The 19926-nt window shown below is 36.7% G+C and overlaps 1 protein-coding gene and 1 pseudogene across 2 annotated transcripts; one reads left to right on the top strand and one right to left on the bottom strand.

Annotated features, from left to right (window-relative positions):
* The first annotated feature begins 71 nt into the window (after nt 1–71).
* On the top strand, nt 72–16169 carry LOC109083841 (protein FAM102B-like). Of its 2 annotated transcripts, XM_042777915.1 has the most exons (11): nt 73–542; nt 5521–5641; nt 5733–5762; nt 6365–6481; nt 7359–7405; nt 8126–8229; nt 10039–10134; nt 11698–11905; nt 12011–12147; nt 13510–13579; nt 14022–16169. In XM_042777915.1, exons 1-11 carry the CDS (start codon nt 409–411, stop codon nt 14062–14064), a joined length of 1107 nt encoding a protein of 368 aa, XP_042633849.1. In that variant the 5' UTR covers nt 73–408; the 3' UTR covers nt 14065–16169. The 2 variants fall into 2 exon arrangements, with proteins under 2 accessions (XP_042633850.1, XP_042633849.1); XM_042777916.1 differs by lacking the exon at nt 10039–10134 and having other exon boundaries at nt 72–542.
* A 149-nt stretch (nt 16170–16318) lies between these two features.
* LOC109083805 lies at nt 16319–17925 on the bottom strand (annotated as a pseudogene).
* Nucleotides 17926–19926: the final 2001 nt, after the last annotated feature.

Here is a 19926-nt window from a genome sequence, read left to right as displayed (position 1 = left end):
CTTTGTCCCCTGATTCACTTGAGCTTTATGAGTTGACTGGCCCTTTAAGAACCGTCGTCTGTGTTTCCACTACTACATGACAACACACAATACAGCAGCACTACACAAGCTACCGCGGAGCGGAGCAGTCTGTCACCTATCACCCACTGACTGCATATCCACTGACGAGCATAACCATCTTCAGCACCATTTTTGATTGTGACGATGTAGTTAATGTTATAAAAATTCGTCAGGACTGTATGATCATCGTTAGCTTAGCTTTCTATATTAAGCAAAGGGGATTCCAGTCTTGGCTAACGGCTACAACAGAGGTTCACCAAAGATGAGCAAATAAAGTAATGCTCCTTCACAGCGAACGACCGAAAGCATTAACGAGCGCTAACAGGACTGGTGGGAATCGACGTCAAGATGATGAAGAAAAAGAAGTTTAAGTTCAGAGTTGATTTTGAGCTGGACGAGCTGTCGTCGGTTCCGTTCGTCAACGGAGTTCTGTTCTGTAAAGTGCGCCTGCTTGACGGCGGATTCTCGGAGGAGTCATCGCGGTAAGGAGGCTGTGAGATGTGGAGGGATGGATATGTTTTATTATCATGGTTATGGGTGATATTGAGGGGCTCATTCTTTATTGCTTTTTAATAAAGCATAACCAAAACAATACATGTTATGGTGCGCATACAGAGCTGTGAAATGAACTGGTCTTAAACTGGTGTTTCTTAAAGATGGTTAGTCTTTTATGATCATTAAGGGGTATAATTGGACATTATTTCAGTCACTTTTGTGTTTTTGTAGTTTTGATTATTTCAAATCAAATTCAATGGAGACTTTTCATACTATGTGACATGTCATATCGAGTTGTTATACATGGAATGTTCATATTATAGGGTATTTATTCCAAATTAATTCATTTCATAATAATATCTAAGCGAATTAAAACCTCAACAGAGCTTCAGGTGTCAAAAACCTTGACCAAACTACTTGAATATCATCATGTATATTACTTTCATTTATAAAGAAAGTTTGACCTTCATAGCATATGAATATTACACCATATATGACCTACATGACTTCATATTTACTTAAGAGGAAATGGCCTTGTGCTCTATAAAGCTAACATGCCATTTGTGTAAAGATTAGTTAGTAATTCTAATATGTCAGAGGGCATGGTTAAAAACATAAGCATAAGTGGATTGGTCTTGAATTTTGTCAGTGTGTATATAGATTAAGTTTAATTTTAAGACAGAATAAACAAAAGTGGTCTAACATTTGGTTTAAGTTTCCCTGCTGTTTTTAACTTTATTAATAATTGCAATATATTAAGCATATCCTGTGTGCTGTTTGCGGTTCATTTTATAGCAGTTCTTGTGCTGAGTCACTTCAGGCCACACACTATAACTCTATGTGTGTGTGTTTGATGTGTAAATGAGCTGCGCTGTTCTCAGACCCGCACACAGGTTGACCTGCATGCAGGATGTTGATGCATCAAGTCTGAGGGGGCGGATTTAAATGTAGAGCGGTGAAGAGAACTGTGCAGTATTAGAGATTATTACTGCATGATGAATGTCTTTTATGACGCCATCAGAGGCGCAAATGTGACAGTCAATTGCTGCACCTTCCAAAATTACTCTAGATTTATTTATGCATTTGGCAGATGCTTTTATCCAAAGCGACTTGCATGGCGTTCAGGGTATTTATCAGTTCATGCATTCCTTGAGAATCAAACACTTGATCTTGGCATGGCTTGCATCATGCTGTTTGAGCTTCAAGAGTATTATCCCACTCCTGTTTCTATCCCTGTTTTAATATCTCAGTCTAAAAACAGACTGAATTTTTAAAAGGCCTTGTGTTTTTATTGAACATTATGGGTGAACATTAGCACCCAGCAGAGATGAAAAAAAGGACTAATTAATGATAAAAATCAATAATGACAAGTACTGACTACTAATATCATTGTTGTTAAGTCAGGTTTGTGGGTTGGTAATTTTTTTAATCACTCTATTATGGTAACTTTAATATTTGATTTTTTTTTTCGCACACAATATAGTGCATAGATTATATAGACTTAAATGTGCAGTGATCAAGATGTTGAATATCCAATTCTAAATAGTTGACAGATTAACCAAGCCCTAAAAACCAAAAAAGGATGTCTCTACTCTTCCCCCTCAGTAGAGATATCACAAACCCTTTGTCCGTGTCTTACTTTAACGTTTGTCAATCACTCTTTTTTTTTTGGAGCTCCGCAATACAAAGGCTTCCCAGAGTTAAATATTAATATGTCAGGCAGTGGAAGTAGGCTGTCAAACTTCATGACAAATTCCCTTCAGACAACTCCCCGACAATGCTTATTCATCCAAACAGAAAGAGAGCCGTAGACCAAAACCACAGCAGCTGAGGAGATCAAGCTTGGGCTATACATCAGTGCTTCTTTTTTCAGTTATGCAGTTTGCAGGAAGTATCTAAGGTTCATGAGTTTATTCTCCCTCCAGACTTGAGTTTGCCTTCATCCGCCTGTGCTGATCCTTTTGAAGAACTCCTGTTTCATTGCAGACATCCTGTGGGAGAACCTGAGGAAAGAGCACACTGAACCTGAGCACTCCAGCTCTCATTCGCTCAGCTGACTTTGCCATGGCAACGGCATATATTCCAAATACGGAAATCAGACCAGTGGCTTGTCATGGTTCTTTATTACAATATTAAGCCTGTTGCACATTTTGGCATAAGCATTGGCTTAACTGCTCGTTATTCCAGCGAGAGCAGTGGTACTAATGGCTCCAGCACATGCATGCTGCACTAATTGTGTCTGATGAACAAATAGTACTGTGCCATTTTTCCAGGAAGACAATGAGTGCAAATTTGGTAGATTGTTTTCATTTGTGTTAGTAATGCATACCATTAGTACCTAATGCTACTGAATTCAATATGTCCTCTTTCTTTTCGCATCATTAGTGGTTTGTAGGGAAGGTATTAATGAGTCATTGTGATTCTGAATTGTTCCAGTAAGCTCTGTGCACATCAAATGGAGTCTATTAGATCAGAGAGTCAGAGACTAAACATTATTCATTATGTGATAGCTAGAAAGCAAAAGTCTGAATTTGACCTGCGGAGGTGCAGTTATTACGAAGATGGAGGCCTCCTGTATCGATCAGAGCTCTGGTCTTGCTCGGGTTGTGTGTCTGAATTATGAGTCTGCAGCTTTTCGTTTCTAGTCTCACTGCCAGTAATTTGCCTATAATCATATCGGGTCAGGAAAGGAGTCATATTACCTGACATTATCATGTCCTCGTTTTATTATCATTTGCAGTACAGCCTTCGTGTTGGTGAGAAGAGGCAGCAATGCGGGACTTTGGACTGATAATGGAACACTAAGGAGAAATAACAGTTAAAATCAACATGAAATCATAGTGTAATATGATTTGATCTTGGTTTGCCTTGAAATGACTTTCCTTTTTGGCAGACATCACTATGTGAGCCATTAGTTATAGTGTTAACCAGCAGCCAAATAGCTGTTTAGACATTATTTATAGGCTACTGTTGCAGGTTCTAAAATTACAATTTAAAAAGGTGAAATTATTAGTATAGTTAAAATTTTATTTAATTTACATGTGATTAAGCATATCACTGGGATTCAAGATATTAATATCAAGTTCCGGCCTACAGTTTGTGTTATCCTGTTTACTCTGAAACATGTCTCTTTATGGAAGTAAAATGGCTTTCGAAATGCATTTCACATTGACTTTAATCTTTTTTTGTTGTCAATGTTTTTATTATTATTATTATTATTATATGCATGTCAAGAGGTTAATTTAAGTGAAAGACGGGTTGTTTACAGTGAGTCAGCAAAGTTTTGTAGTGCTTCATACAAGAGGGTTTCAGTCTAAAACACTTCAAGTCCTCTGAGGTCTCTAATAACACAGCAAGTCTCTATTCCGTCCGCCCAGTTTTTGTAAGTAAAAAAAGTGTGATATTTTGAGCGTTACAACAATTGTAGAGTGCATTCCGCTGAACAAGCTTTTGCATGTGTCATTGTGTTGTTAGCTTGAAAGAAAATCTCTCATACTGTTTATTTCCTTAGAAACCACCCACGTTCAGTGGAAGGAAAAGAATATTTCGTTGGTAGGAGAAATATGCTTGCATTGTTTAGAGAAGACATTGGCCTCTGCTGCTATGGTGACAGAATCCGAGTTGAGGGTTTCATCCAGCTGTGGTTCATTCTGGTTCATGCATTAGAGGTTGTTTTTTTTCACCCAATGACTCCCTCGGCACAGAGTGCAAGCCTTATGGTAGGGATTCTCCCCAGCTGGATGGCAGGTGGCCTGAGTGTGTATTATTTTGGCTGTGTTTCCCAAAAACGTCATTGTGGAGCGTTAGGAGATGACAGAATATGTGGAGGGACTCTGTTTATGTAAGGGCAAGTGTATGAGCTGTGGAAGTTTTTTCCCTAACATTATATTAATGATACATCAAATGCAAATTCATTTTTTCTTTATTTTTTAAAGAAATTACTCTAATTCAGGAATTCACCAAAGAATCCTGAAATACATACAAATATTAAGCATCATAACTGTTTTTAGCTTTTATAAACATAAGCAAAGTTTCTTGACCTAACCAGTGTATTAAAATGATTTCTGAAGAGACTGGAGTAATAGCTGCTAAACATTCAATTATATCATCACAGCAATTAGTAACATCTTAAAATATGGTTACAATTTTAAATATTTTACAGTATTGGTTTTACTGTTATTTTTGATCAAATAAATGCAGTCTTGGTGAGCATAAGAAACTTCTTTCAGAAACATTAAAAAAAAATTACAGATCCCAAACCTTTGAACATTAGTAAACACATGCTTTTAATGAAAGATTTATTTATTAATATGGTACACTAGATAATATGAAAATCTAGTTTTATGATCAGTGCTGCTTGGCCAAAGCAACATACAATTAAGTGTTTAAAAGGGCATTGCCTTGCATTTGCAACATGCATCTTTGTGTTAGCGCTGTCCTTTGACTTCCAACAGGGACAAAACACTTCTTCCTGGCATTTATATGCTTGCAGTGTTGTGTTCAGTCCCTTAGATGTGTATCATAGCATCACAATGTCCCTGAAGCTCGTTTTATAGCCCTCTGGGCCTCGCTCATCGTCTGCCCTGTCTGCAAACATCTATCTAATTGGGAAGCAGAGCACCTGCACAGGGAGGTCCATTTTCAAATGGGAAATTAATTAAACTTCTTGTTGTCAGCATGGCCTTCTGACTCCAGGCTCTAATTAATCAAGGAATGTGAGTCAGACTTTTTTAATGCAGTTGACTTGAAGTGAATATTAAAACTCTCTATGAGGCTGGATTGTGAGTGTCTCATTCTGTTGTGAACTCATTTCAAAATCTCCCTGAGGAGCAATGCTGCAGGAACTGTCCACCCCTGTTGGATTTTGCAAATGCAGATGTGGATGTTTGTTTTAAACTCTTGAGCCAAGTCTTTTCTTTACAGTGACCTTGTTATAACATCCTGGTGTGTGTTTGCATTTCACAGGGAGACGGTCCAGGCAAACTGTGTACGCTGGAGAAAAAGATTCTCCTTCCCCTGTAAAATGAGCGCTAATGCTGGAACCGGAGTCCTTGACCCCTGTGTGTGTCGAGTTTCAGTCAGAAAGGTAGAAACACACTCTTGCACCCTTTTTTGGTTTACAATAAACAGTTTGGAGTTTAAATACTGAGAATGATTTGATTGTTTTTATGTAACAGGAACTGAAAGGTGGAAAGACTTATGCAAAGGTAATTTCTTCTTCTTTTTTGAATTAAACATACCAACACTATTCAATTTACTTTTGTGTAGTTGACAAAAAGCAATGTGCGACATTCTCAAAGTCATCTAATACTATTTTAAAAAGTGTTTTTTACAAAATGATGGCAATTGAGAGACTATGTGGAATATTTATAAAGATTAGAATACTAGTCACTCTGCAGGACTATTTAAATCAACCATAAAAAAGCTAAATTGTCATTTTTAAATGGTGAAAAAAAATACCTCCCATGTACATTCACGTCTATTTTAAGCTGAAATCTTCATGTTGCAATAAAAAAAATTACCAAATTTACCTTTCATGAATAGAAACTAAAACAGGACATTGGTAATTCATCAAGTAGACAGTTCTGTAGAGGATTATAAAATATTGATAGCAAAGGAACAGATGAAAATAGATCACTCTGGAACACTGTGTTTGTGTGAGCAGTGCACTTCTGTTCATAAAAGCATTAACCTTATTATTTAGCTTTTTATTCTAAAGCTTCAGTGCCTTTTATTTCATTTTATTTATTTTTTTCTGGCAAAAATAAATTTCTTTCCTGAATTTGTACTGCTTTGGCTTTCTGTACAGCTGGGTTTTGCTGATCTTAACCTGGCAGAGTTTGCAGGATCGGGTAGCACCACACGCAGGTGTCTACTGGAGGGTTATGACACCAAAAACACCAGACAGGACAACTCCATCCTTAAGGTATAGAACCACTCAGACTCCCTTTCAGGGTCTTCTCAGCTATTTCTTTATTGCTTTAATCTTTATTGCATTCTTTTGCATTCATTTTTCCTCTCCTTTTGGTCAGTATTAGTCTTACTCATGCTTAAAATCCCCATGAAATCAAAATGGACAATTCTTATTTTTTAATGTAATATTGCAATATTTATTATAAATGTTTTTTTCTCATGCACATCATTCTCTTTTTTTTTATTCCTGTGCCCTCATAATCTTAACTTCCCCAAAATAACTTCCCCTCCATCTTGCAACAACATCTCTTCTCTTCTCTGATGATGTGTTTATTGGTGCAAGGGCGGGACAACCTGTCACTCATGAGAGATGGCAGCAGTAGTAAACTTCAACAATCATTCAGTCAGGTTCAGTCAGTCAGTTCCTAATGGACAAAATCAAATCCACCCCAACATTTTTTTGTTCAAGAAGCTTTTTCATTCAGATACATGTCACAATAGGGAAGAAAAGACATTTTCAACTTGTTTAATTCCGACTTTAAGAAAAAAAACATTAACCCCAGATTTGTGTACCTGAAATCATGTTATTTTAAATGGGAGTAAATCCATGTGAAAACATTGGGGGGAAAATTGCCTTTTTACCTGGCAGATAACAAAAAAGTGAAAAAAAAAAAATCCATCTCTTTTTACTTGGTCACTAAGCAACCATCCAAAACACCCTAGCAGCTGCATAGCATCACTGTAATAACCACTCAGAGCACTTTAGCAACACCCTGGAAACCATCCAAAACATGCATATGAATTTTGCATAATCAAGAGCCACTCACATTCTCAGAAAAATGTGTTACACATCCAGTTTCTTACTTTTTGTCATTTGTCTTTGCCTGCAGGTAATTATCAGCACACAGCTGATGTCTGGGGACCCCTGTTTCAAAACGTGAGTGTTACTTTAAATGCTTTTGAATGTGTTATAATTTGGTAGGAAATGCTACTGAAGTGAGAAAGAATTGAAGTTGGGTTGTAAGAAGGCCCTGTTTTTATCTCTACACCAGTGGTTTCCAATCCTGGTCCTGGAGAACCCCCAACACTGCACATTTTTGGTGTCTCTCTTATTTCACACGCACATTTGAGGTCTTGGAGTCTTCACTAATGAGCTGATGAATTGAATCAGGTGTGTTGGAATAGGGAGACATCTAAAATGTGCAGTGCTGGGGGTTCTCCAGGACCAGGATTGGGAACCACTGCTCTACACCATGCATTTTTAAAATTTAGTTTAGCTGAAGAACCAAAGAGACCTTTTCCTGTTAAACATTTTAAGTTGCTATTATAGTGTTTTCTCAGAAACGGCTTAGGAAGGAGTGTGAATGAGCGCTCTGGGGAAATCAGAGCTTTGAACACAGATTTGCATACTGGAAACCAACACTGTCCACCCACACATGTACACACACTGTGTGTGAAGGCAAAAACCTGCTTAAAAAAGTTTGTGTGGGTTGGAGCGTGGGGAGAGTATGGAGTTGGGGGATTCTGGGGGCTGTTTTTGGACCACCGTCAGTGGGTGGATTCAGATGTTATAGTTTTTTAATTCAGCTTTTTTTATAGTCTGTTCATTCAAATCCATTTAAACCATATTCTTGATTGCGTGTTCTCCATGTATTAGGCCTCCATCCACCGCAACGGTAATAGGCATTCAGGGTGATGCAGAGAGCCTGCTGGAAGACAGGAAAGGAGGAGACACACAGAAACCTTTTCTGAGTCTCTCAGGTAAACCTAACACAAAACTCACTGCTCAACCCAGGCAGTGTTTGCAGTGGGAAAGTCCTTTATGTGTGCTTAAATGTGGTTGCATTTCTTGTATTTTTATGTTGGGATAATGTTGGGTGCTCTAATCAACTGTCCAAATCAAACACCCTTTGAGAAGCTTCTTATTAATTCTGCATCGAGTCTTGTAGCAAAATACAGGACTGTATGTTTGATTTGATTTCAGCTGAACTAATGGGAGCTTGAAAGAGCGCTCTCTCTCTCCCACTTTCTCTTTTATCGTTTCTTTGCACCCATACATGCTGCGTGCCTTTTCTGTCCAGAGGCTGGCGGAAGCATCAGTCTTTAATGTATAATTTAGCCGTGTGCAGCTCATGACTCTGCTTCATAGTGATTCAGTATGACTGCTCATACTGCTCATGATGTAGAGCAGGCATACAATTCATAAAATATGATAAGCTTACAAGTCCCAGTGCCGCTTCCATTGTGTTTTTATTTTCAATAATTGAACAATAATAAAGCCATGTTAGTATTCATATTAGGCCATTTAATTTGAAATATTAATTAAATAAAAGGCAAGAGGCTAAAAGTGGCTTTCTTTTAGAGGTGACTGATGAATTAATCAGTATTACCATTTGTTCACAAGGACATGTTTGGAGAATTATACGAGTTAAATACAAGTTAGCATGGAATTTTGGCAGATAAATGCTGGTGTTTTGATGAAGCAGACTAGTTTAGAGATTGGTCAGGATGATCAGCTAGTCTTTCAGCATCTGGCAAGTCTGTTAGTGAGAGCGATTTGTCAGCTTTAATATTAGAGTATTGAGCGTTTTAATTTGTTAGTTTTAAGGCCATGCATGTGCTAGCCAGTGTTATTTTACTATTATTTATATACTATTATTGTATTTATTATATTTATTTATTAGCTTTTAGTTTTATATTTTCAATTTTTATTTTCATTTTAGTATAAGATTTAGTTATTTTGTTATGTGATTTTGTCATTTTTCATACTTTTAGTAATTCTACTACTTCAACTTGAATTTATTTAATTTCAGTTAATTGCCAAGACAACATTTCTACTTTTTTGTTTATTTTTATTTGAGCTTTATTGCCGTTATTGAGAACAATTTCTTATAGTTTGTTTTAATTTAAAATAATAACTCTTATGCTTGCATACTTAAAAATAATAATAATAATAATAATTAATGGGATCAAAATTAATAATGACAAAATTATTAACCTTGGTATATGCAAATTTCTAGCCAATAAAATGCTTACCAGAATGAGAAAATTCTTCCTTCTAATGCACCACCTGCTGTCAACTAGAATCAGCAAGTAGCAAATCATGATTCAAAGATGTGTTGTAAATGGAAGGCTAATTTAAAAATCCTATTAATATCCATAACATGTTTTTTTTTGAGGACTAAAGGTTCAAGTTGCAACAATGGTTAGTATTCAATAAAAATGTATTTATTAAAATGAGCTACTGAACTACACTTGCCAATTATATGTCCCTTATATGTCTGATCAGCTTTCGGTGGACAATGGACATGACCCTAAACCACTCTTAATTATATTGGACTTCCGCCAACTAGTCGATTTTGAACACTTATGAAATGCATATACAATCGACAGTCCTAATTTAAATAGTCAAATCATTAAATGCCTGAATACTACATGACTACATTAGATATACAGTATAATGTATTTTAAGGTTGGAAATAGGAGAAGAACAGGTTTGATTGGCTTTGAATCCCATAAAGTGATTGAGCAAGTTTAATTAAGACTGAACTGAATCCCTTATGTCCACAGAGACATCAGGGAAGTGTGGCTCTCTGCCTGATGAGCTCGGGTTGTTCGGACACTCTCGAACGTCCAGTTACGCTAGTCAGCAGTCCAAAGTATCTGGTAGGCTTTCCTTTTCCACTGTTTTCTCTCTGATTGCTCAGTCATAACTCTGGGTGATTCTGTTGTCTTGCTGGACTTGAATGCATGCCTGATTAGTATTTTCTGTAACTCTGGCTGTCAATCAACATGATGCAGTGGTATTGCATGACGCATAAGGGATTTTGCATGTAGGCTGCATGTCATGTGTCTCTGTTCTGTGCCATGGAGTGAAGATGAGTGTGTGCACATATCAGAGAGAGAGAATGTGTGTGCAAATCCATTAGCTCACATTATATTTTATTTGTCCCCCCATTGTAGGAGGATTGACCTAAAAATATTGTCATTTTTATTTATTTAAATTTTGATGTACACTATCATTCAAAAGTGTTTTATGTGTTTGAAAGAAGTTTCTTATGCTCACCAAGGCTGCATTTGTTTGATCAAAAATACAGTAAAACAGTAATATTGTAAAATGTTATTATAATTTAAAATAAATGTTTTCTATTTCAGTATATTTGAAAATGTAATTTATTTGTGTGATGACAGAGCTGAATTTTAAGCAGCCATTACTTCAGTCTTTATTTATTCTAATATGCTGATTTGGTGCTCTGCTCAAGAAACATTTCTTATTTATTATCAATGTTGAAAACAGTTGTTCTGCTAAATATTTTTGTGGAAACTGTAATACATTCATCCGGGTTATTTGATGAATAAGAAGTTCAAAAGAACAGTATTTATTTGAATAGAAATCTTTTGTAACGTAAATGTCTTTACTTCTAATGAATTTAATGTTTCTTTGTTGAATAAAATCCTTAAACAAGGAAGAAAAAAAATCTTACTGACCCCAAACCTTTGAATGGTAGTGATGTAAAATACCTTATCATATAAAATAATACAAAACAGTTCATATAATATTTAAATTGACGTCTTAGTTTGCTGATCAACAATTTAAGCACCTACCTTGACCAATTTCCTGAACATGGTAAAAAATTAAATTTTTAAGATCACTATTCTGTTCCCCTTTTATGGAAAGTGATACTTGCAGACTTGACTTGCTTTATTAAATAAGTTAGGCTTTTATAAGGATTCCGTGCCGTCACACAGTAGCTGGATTAAATGTCCCAGATCTAATTTTATAACACTACTTCCTCTAGTACTTCAGAGAGGAGACAGCACTCAGTCCTTATTTCATTAAGCTGTTCTCTCAGATTGAGTTACACATTGCTCACTTTGACCTTTTGCATTAGATTATCTCAAAGTGTAAAGTTAGTTTTAAAGTCCAACAAAGCAAACAGAAGTGTTCATTGTGTTGGAAACTGGAGTTGCTGTGTGTGTATACATGTGTGGGAGGATATTCCCTCCAGTAGCTGCCCATACTAGCATTATCACTTTCTAAAGCTCTCTGGCTTGATGGAAACATGGATAGCATGTGTAGGTGGGGGCGTTAAATGTCCCTTCAATACAAAGTGATTGATTGATTAATCTGTGAAGGTTTCTAAAGTGCATGCTGTGTATTACCAGGGCAGATCAACTTTTTTTCCTTAATTAAAAAAATAATAATAATTTAAATGTGTTGTTTCTCAGGCTATAGTACAAGTCACTCACGTTCCTCCAGTCTGTCGGAGTTCTCCCACAGGAGGAACACTTCGATCGGCAGCGCTTCCACCGGCATTGCCAGCATCCCTGAGCCCAGTGAGGAGAGTGAACTACAAACTACAGTGCCCCCTACAGCCCCGGGGGTCTGCGCTGCTGTGCCTGAACACCCATCAACCCCTGACAGAGCTGCCAGCAGGTCAGACAGACACTGCTACTGCTGCCTGCTCTATATTCATCAAGCTTTCGATTCAGGAGATTAAATAAATGTAGATTTATCAGGCGTATTTTCTCATATATACAAGTATCCAGTGAAACAGGATTCAATGGAGTCTCAGCTGAAAAGGGTGGATGCCACACGGGTGGACGCTGATGACGTAGTTGAGAAGATACTGCAAAGCCAGGATTTCACCCACAGTCTGCTGGACTCCAGCACTGAAGGTAACAGTGGGTCCATTATGTTTATTATGATCAGAACTAATTGTTATACATATAGGCTAACAATTAATAGCCAGGTTTATATTCTGTTACGTGGGCCCTTACTTTGACATTCTCTTCTGTTTTCTTTACTTCCTGTTTCAACGCTCTATTAAGATTCAGTTACATTGGTTTCTGAATATAACCTTGTTACATCATAACACACACAGATTATACATATATAGCGATAATACAACATAATGCGCTATTGAGCCACTCAAAAACTTATTTAAAAGCAAACAAAAAAATCTTAATGACCACAAACTTTTAAAAAGTAGTGTAAGTGATGTAAAATACCTACATAAAATAAAAAATAAAACAGCATATATGATATTTAGTTTGACGATCAACAATTTATGAATGTTAAGCACATCTGAGGATGTGTTGATGTAGGCTTTTAAATCGTGTATAATGCCCAAATTCCCAGTAAAGAACTATTAATGAAGCATGCAACACTTTGAAACCACCAATCAGAGAATTCGCTGTTACCATAGAAATGAGCACTGCACCAAAAGAGCTTAGCATTGAGCTGTCATGAAGAACTGCAAATCATGTAATCAAATTAGTCTTTTTACAATCTCAAACATCTTATTTTACTGTTATATGTCTCTTTCACATTTAACTTAAATTATATTGCATTTTATGCTTAGAATAAATGGCTATAGATTAAAATAGTTTTATATGGTACCATTTTTTAAAAATTTGTTTACATCATCAGTGCTTCATGGGATTAAAGTTCATTCTCTTATTAACGATTACTAAACATTTCATATTTTTAGTCACTATGTTTCCAGTAATATTTTATAAATTATATCATTCTTTCATTCTGACTGCTATAAATCAATTGTTTTATATTGTACTATTAATTGTATACATCATTTGCAGCATCTCTTGGGATTGTAGTCTTTCAAATTGTTGTCTTTCAAAAAATATTTCATAAATTCCATCTTTCATTCTGATTTCTAACACTGAAATTTTGCTGCTATGAAATTGCATTTTGGGCAACTGACGTGCTTGTGACGGATCGGCATCAGTGCAGACTTGGAAATAAAAAAAAACAGAGCTAGAAACAGGTTGTTTAATTGGTAGCAATGTTTACAGGTGGCTGCTGCTACTTAGTAGGTGTATTGAAGTGTCTCTGTGCCAGAGCACGTCTCGATGTGTGTGTCCTATTAGTTTTCGTATTATTTTTAGATGACCTGGCGACAGGTTCTCATTAGAAATGGACCAATTTGGTTTTTGTATCCCCAGAGAAGAGTCGTGACTTTGTGCGTGAAGAATGGAGGCGATATCTATTTCAAGTGTGTGTGTGTGTGTGTGTTTCAGAGGAAGGTCTGCGCTTGTTTGTGGGTCCTGGTGGGAGCACAGCACTTGGTAGCCATCACCTTCCTGCCAGGTGAGTTTGAAGGAATATTTCAGCCATAAATGAAAATGCTGTCATCATTTACTCACTAAAATGTCATTCCAAACCTATATGTCTTTTTTCCTTGTAACACAAAATGAGATGTTTAGTAGAACACCCAAGTTGCTTTTTAAATGGGGGATTGAGTCTGTTAAGCTTTAAAAAATTACCAGAAGGGACCATAAATGTATGGTTTTATGCTATATTCAAAGTATTTCAAATTCATACAATAGCCTTAGAAGACAGACAAACAGGTTTGGAATGACATGAGGGTGAGTAAATAATTATAACTATTTTAACGCTCGGGTTACTGTCTCTTTAAATAACAGAGCAAAATCAGCCCGTAAGCACTGGTATTCCTCTCCGCTCTAAAAAATAAATGTAAATCACTGCATTTACCGGGTTGTATGTAAATGCTGATTTCTTATCTTTTCAGAGTTGGAGCAGGTGCCTACGAACAGGTGGTGATCAAACGCTAGAGTTGAGAGATGACAGAAGGAGAAGTGTCAAAAACCAAAGTCTGTTTCGTGGGAGGAGAAAGGGACGAAGAGATTCAGACATGTTGGTCTCCTCTCACATTAGGTGTGTTTGTCACGAACCCGTTTCATCCTTTTGATGGAATGGTGTCCTCTGCTGGCTACATAAAGAACTGACAGCTCCTCTGTAAGAGGCTGCCGTTATAGGTGTCTGTGTTTCACTGTGAGGTCAGGTTTGTCTCTTAATACGTCCGCTTTAAAAATCATAGATCGTTTTCCTTGCAGATTTTTAAAAAATTATATTTCATATTATTGTTTTAGTTTAATTTTACTCATGTTTACATGTTTGTGAGCCATGTCAGTAACGTTTGATGGATTGTATACATCTACAGTACATATGAGGTGTATACTCTCTCTGCAGGTTTTTGTGATCTCATTACTGTCAGAATGGAAATCAAACCGTCCTCACTCACCCACAGCGTCTCACTTTGTGCGTGTGAGAAGTCGTGATGCGTTTTGACAGATTGAGCTGTTTTCAGACTTGAAAAAATGTCCCTTTGAATAGCACTTTGAATTGAAGGACCTTCTGTGTATCTCCAACACTAAGGAGTTTTGAGGCTGAGCTGTTGATCAAGTTAACCTATACACGGAAAATGTGTATTTCTTCTTTATTCATTGTCCTAAATGACTTTCAGCTTGAGAACTTAAAGGTAGATGAAACTCCTACAGCTGCATTATATGTTGAATGGGACTACTTATGAAATTTAGCAGTTCAATATATTGACATAAGCTACCTAAAATCCGAGCAGGTGAATATCTGATAAGTACGTCTTTGGCATCAATAATAATATCTCGTAAATATATGCTGGCTTTCATGCAAGGACAAAATGAGCCAAGCTGTTCTCAAGCTACAATTAGTAACATAGCAGCACAGAACAAAGCATTTAACTATTTCAGCAACGCTTGAAACATTTAGCACAAGGCTCTTGAGAGGCGTGTAGCTCCTTTTATCCTCTCTATTACACTACATAAACTTTTTAATCCATGTTTTTGTAGTTACTTGATGCATCACAAAAATGAAGGTATTGACTATTTTCATAGTATCTCTGTCTGTAAGATCAGCTATAGGGTGTATCAGAAACATACATAAGTGCTCCTCTAGTTTTATGTGACTGTATGCCCATATCTTCTCAGAATCCATTCGCTGTTTTATTAATATAAACTCACTTGCCTCTACAATTTAAATGCGTGTGAGGATTCGCATTTGAGCGAGTGTGTACAATTTATTTGTAGCACTTGATTATATCATAACTGTCTAGAGTTATAGTGTAGAAATGCATGGGTGTCACACCTACTCAATGTGTCCAAAGCATTTTGTGTAGTCTTTGCTATCTCCATCAGATTTATCCAGATCTGTTGAGATCCAAACACTAAAAAAAAAAAAACACTAATGGGAAGCTTCAACATCTCAGGTTTATTATTTTATCTTTCGCAATTGCTGCACAAATATCAAAGCACCACACTGCGAATGTACAGAGCCCCTAAAGAGACACAGTGATATGTCTAAATAAGAGATGGGAGGAAAAATTAAATATCAGTGCTCATATTGTTCTCATATTGTTCTTCACCATCTCATATTGTTCTTCATCACTAGGTCCCTTTAAGTGCTCCGTTGCAAATGTTTGCAAATACCAGTATATTTAGAGGTTATCTGCAATTTTTAAGCTTCATTAATTTTCATCAGACATTTACAAATATGAGAGTTTAAACTTGATTTTTAGTTTTTTAATTGATCTACTGCCAAAATTAAAGTCTATTTTTATGTATTTGAGCTTTAGTGTTACTGAAATTGTCAAGATTCACTTTTTCCCCCTGGTCCTAGTAGGTCCTGGTACTTTACATGTTGTAAAAACATGGTGGCTTTATCTCTTCTGTGAAGTTTTTGGTCCTTGTAATTGTACTGTGTCTGTTATTTAAAGGTGACATTGCTTTTTTGACTGTCTCGCAATGTTGTATTCTAACTTTTGGCTTCCATGCCATGTGTTCTGTTATGATGCTGGTAAGGTATGTACCATGCACTGTTAAATAAAACCATATTTCAAAGGTGGTATCACGTATTTGTATTTTTAATGACATGTTTAATGGTTGTCTTCTCCATGTGTCTTTCTGATGATCCTACACATACAGTCAAAAACGAACAATCATCTTAAGTGCAGCTGGCTTTCTTTTATTCTGGTTGCAGAGCTTTCTGGGTCCGTTATACATTTCCTTAACTACCAAGCTCCCTATCCCAGTCCTCCTCCATGTTGTTTGCTACACCTGATACGGTTTTCACATCATCTTTTTTTACCTCCACCTCCTCCTCATCATCATCGGTAGGCAGGTTTAACACCGTTCCATCAGCGCTCATCCTCACCCACGAATCGTCCAGCAGTTCCTCCCTGAGACGCTGCATGTTCCCACACAGCGCTCTGACTCTGGGACTGGACCACACACGTTCCAGAGGAACTCAAATGGTGCCGCCCTGCTGGCAGACAGGCTGCCACTCACGTGCATCCCCTTCAACCCCATGCTGGAATACTTCCATTAATGGAGGAGCGTAGAAGTGTGCAATATTGTTGGAGTCCATGTTCATTCTCCTGAGCCATTCCTGTCTCAGGTGTTGTGCCTCATACAGGACCTCATTAACTTAAGTCTTCTGGTAGATGTTGTTATCACACAGGCTTGGATACAACTAAACAAGGAACAGCAAAGAAAGATAAGTCATGACTGCAAATATCAGCAGTTTCAGACAAAAACCGATGGACAGATCCAAGTTCCCACCCAACATTTTTTTCTTTTTCAATAGTCTGTTTACAATAAGGAAGAAAAGACCTGTTTCTACTTCCTCTTCATTGTGACTTCAAGAGCCATGTCAAATTAATCTTCTTTTTTTCTTTTTTTAATCAAAGTTTGTGCTGTTCATGGCTGTGTGTAGCACTGTGTAGTACAGCAATGTAATGAAACAGATTATGGACAAAGAAAAAATTTGTTCAATGTATTGGTTGTTGATTAGGTTGGGGGGGATATCTGAATGCAAGATTGCAGTCCATTGTAAAAAAAAAAAATAAAAATAAAAGAGGTGGGTTTTAAACTGACTAAATGATTGGTCAACTGGCAATCTGTCATTCCATCGGAGGATCAAGTTATATGATATTTTAATTAAAAATTGCATGGATCCATTTATGCTGACTTTGTAATTTTTACAAAGTCTATGTAATTTTTTTTTAGAAAGTACAATATGACTCTTTTAAACAAATAAGCAATTACAAGTGCAACACCTCATGAGAAAAACAGTTTCTCACCAGTCAATACACAGAGGGTTCCAAGCTTTCAGCATTGCTCATGGATCGACCTATCCCATCAAAATTCCTTTGGAAGACACCGATCTGGGAGCAGAATCCCACATCTCTCCAGTGGCCAAAAGCTTCTCCAACTCCAGTGAACTGCACAGAGTAACCATATTCTCTACCGACCCTGTGAGGGAGAGAGGGATGAAACATCTTTTAGCCAGAAAAACTGTTAATCATTTTTAACATGGACACATCAATCAACACTGGAACGTGTTTGCACTAGATATGAACATTTGCTTAATAAGTCTGAAACTCTGCTATGGTCCATTCAAACTTATGATCATAGTTTGTTAGGTGTGCTGACAATGACAACACCAGGTGCCATGTACCCAAACACTACCTCTGAAAAGCTCTCCACCTCCACAAGCTCCAGGTGTTCGATTCTTAAAGGGGTTAGAGATGTTTATATTGACAAAGCTCAAGTGAAACATGTAATCTTAAAGTAATTTTTAGTTTATTTACCTGAAAAACCAAAGATTTGCAGGCAAGACAGACTCAACAGCCATTCATATATATACAGCTATATATACATATATATTGTTTACATTGTCAGATGTGTGTGTGTGTGTGTGTGGGCTATATATACATATATATGGTTTACATGTTTGTTTATTTGGTTAACTACTCATTTTTATTCAGTTATGTAATTTTATTAATATTATTTTTAACAAGAAATTTGCCAGACGCGTTTTCATATATGCTTAAAAATGAACCCATTCAATATAACCACCAGAGGTCAGTGGTGCGCGTTCACAACTGACTGGCAATCACTGATCAATAATATAGATCTATAATATATAGAGCAGTGCTGACAATACGTTTATTTAAAGGGTTGTCAAAAGTACACACGCGCAGGAATTAAACTCTAAACCACATAGCGACACAAAATAAAAGAGGTTTTTTTTTCACTATTTGAGTGGGATATGTCTCAATATGCCACAAACTATTAAGTAAAAACCTCAACCCCAATAAAACCCCTAATTATACAGATCACATTGGATCAGTAGAAAATTAATTTAGCTGTTTTTTAAAGTCAGTTAATGCTGGATTATGGCAGTTCTCTCTAATCTAGTCCATACAAATTAATTAAGCAAGCTAAACCCTGGGGACACTTTTCTGAGACATGCAACAAACTGTTTCCTCATTCCTAACATTAAGACTGTGTGCAAGAAGAGGGCGTTGTCTGACGAATTGGCTACTATCTTTTTTGTGTGCGCGCGCGCGTGAATAAAACAGATTGTGGTTACTATAAATAGGTACAGTGAATATTTAAGTTACATGCATGGATTTCTGTCCACGAGGTGTCTTCAAATCTGTTACTTTTGTTCTTTATAAAATAGCGTACAGAGATGTTTATCTAAGCAGGAGTCATATTTAAGTTACAATCCGTGCATGTTTCCACGCTGGTGGGGGGCATTCGAGGGCCCGTGCCCCCCCTTAAAAAAGATGGCGTGGCCCAAAAAAAAAAATCCCTTTTAGTTATTATTTTCTGTCAAAACCGAATGGTGTCTTCAACGTCTAGTGTCATACTTTATTCTTAAACTTGTTATCAGTGATAATCGCGCGCGCAAAAGCTGTTGAAACAGTTTGTCCGATAGAAGAGATGTCACAGGTTGTTGATGAATGTTTGTGGGTTCTAAACTGCATTTGTGTCTGTCTAGATAGATTTATGTCATTTCGCTTGGTGCGTGCATAAAACTGTTGGAGTCAGACTGTCTAATAAAAATTACAATCCGTTTTCAGAAATGTTTCCATTGACAGTTTTCTTTTTATCTATTTCAAGAAAAAAATCAGTTAACGGTAGTGGGCTCATGTTTGCGTCATCCTTATTCTCTGCATGAGGAATTTTTAGTTTCTGTTGGTCATACGCAGGACCTTTGTTGTGATGATGTCCAACCGTTTTATTAAGAAAAAAGCCTTAAGTTTTCAGAAAAAAAAAAACATCTATACCACTTAATACTTTGCGCTTTTCTGTATTTTTTTTTCCATTTTCCTGTATTTTCTTTTCTTTTATCTATAGTTCTACAGAGCGTCAAGTCAACACAAAAATATTAGTAATGAGTTCATGAAATTTATTTGCCAACATATGATGGGTTATTAAGAAAAAAAGCCTTAAGCGTTTCAAGAAAAATAAAGCTATCGCGAAAACACTTTGTGCTGATGGGTTTTTTATTGCGGTTTTTCTGAAGCTTATGGATGCCATTTGGGTGGTTTGGTCGTCGTCATACACAGAAGTATAAAAAAATATAAGCACATTGTATGCCAATTTTATGATTAGCTTTAAAAAAATGTCCTGTTCTGTTGTGTATGGTTCTGGCCGCCTATGTAGCCTGTATGCTCTTAAAAACGCTCTCTAACGTTCAAGGACGATAAACGTTAGCCGCAATTCGCCAACCCCCCCCGTGTGTGTGTGTATTGATGAAACTACAAACCTTTATAATAGTATATATATATCCACCTGGTTTGTATTATG

Source organism: Cyprinus carpio, chromosome A20, assembly GCF_018340385.1.
Source record: "Cyprinus carpio isolate SPL01 chromosome A20, ASM1834038v1, whole genome shotgun sequence".
In the NCBI taxonomy this organism is placed as follows: Eukaryota; Metazoa; Chordata; class Actinopteri; order Cypriniformes; family Cyprinidae; genus Cyprinus; species Cyprinus carpio.
Note: the sequence above shows the minus strand (reverse complement) of the source record. Positions and strands in the feature narration are given on the sequence as shown.

Excerpts from the sequence above, each read along its gene's own strand:
- LOC109083841 (XM_042777915.1), top strand. The coding sequence starts at position 409 with ATGATGAAGAAAAAGAAGTTTAAGTTCAGAGTTGATTTTGAGCTGGAC. Across the intron at positions 7,406-8,125 it reads GGGGACCCCTGTTTCAAAAC|GCCTCCATCCACCGCAACGG; the intron begins GTGAGTGTTACT and ends TCCATGTATTAG. Across the intron at positions 11,906-12,010 it reads CCTGACAGAGCTGCCAGCAG|GTATCCAGTGAAACAGGATT; the intron begins GTCAGACAGACA and ends TCATATATACAA.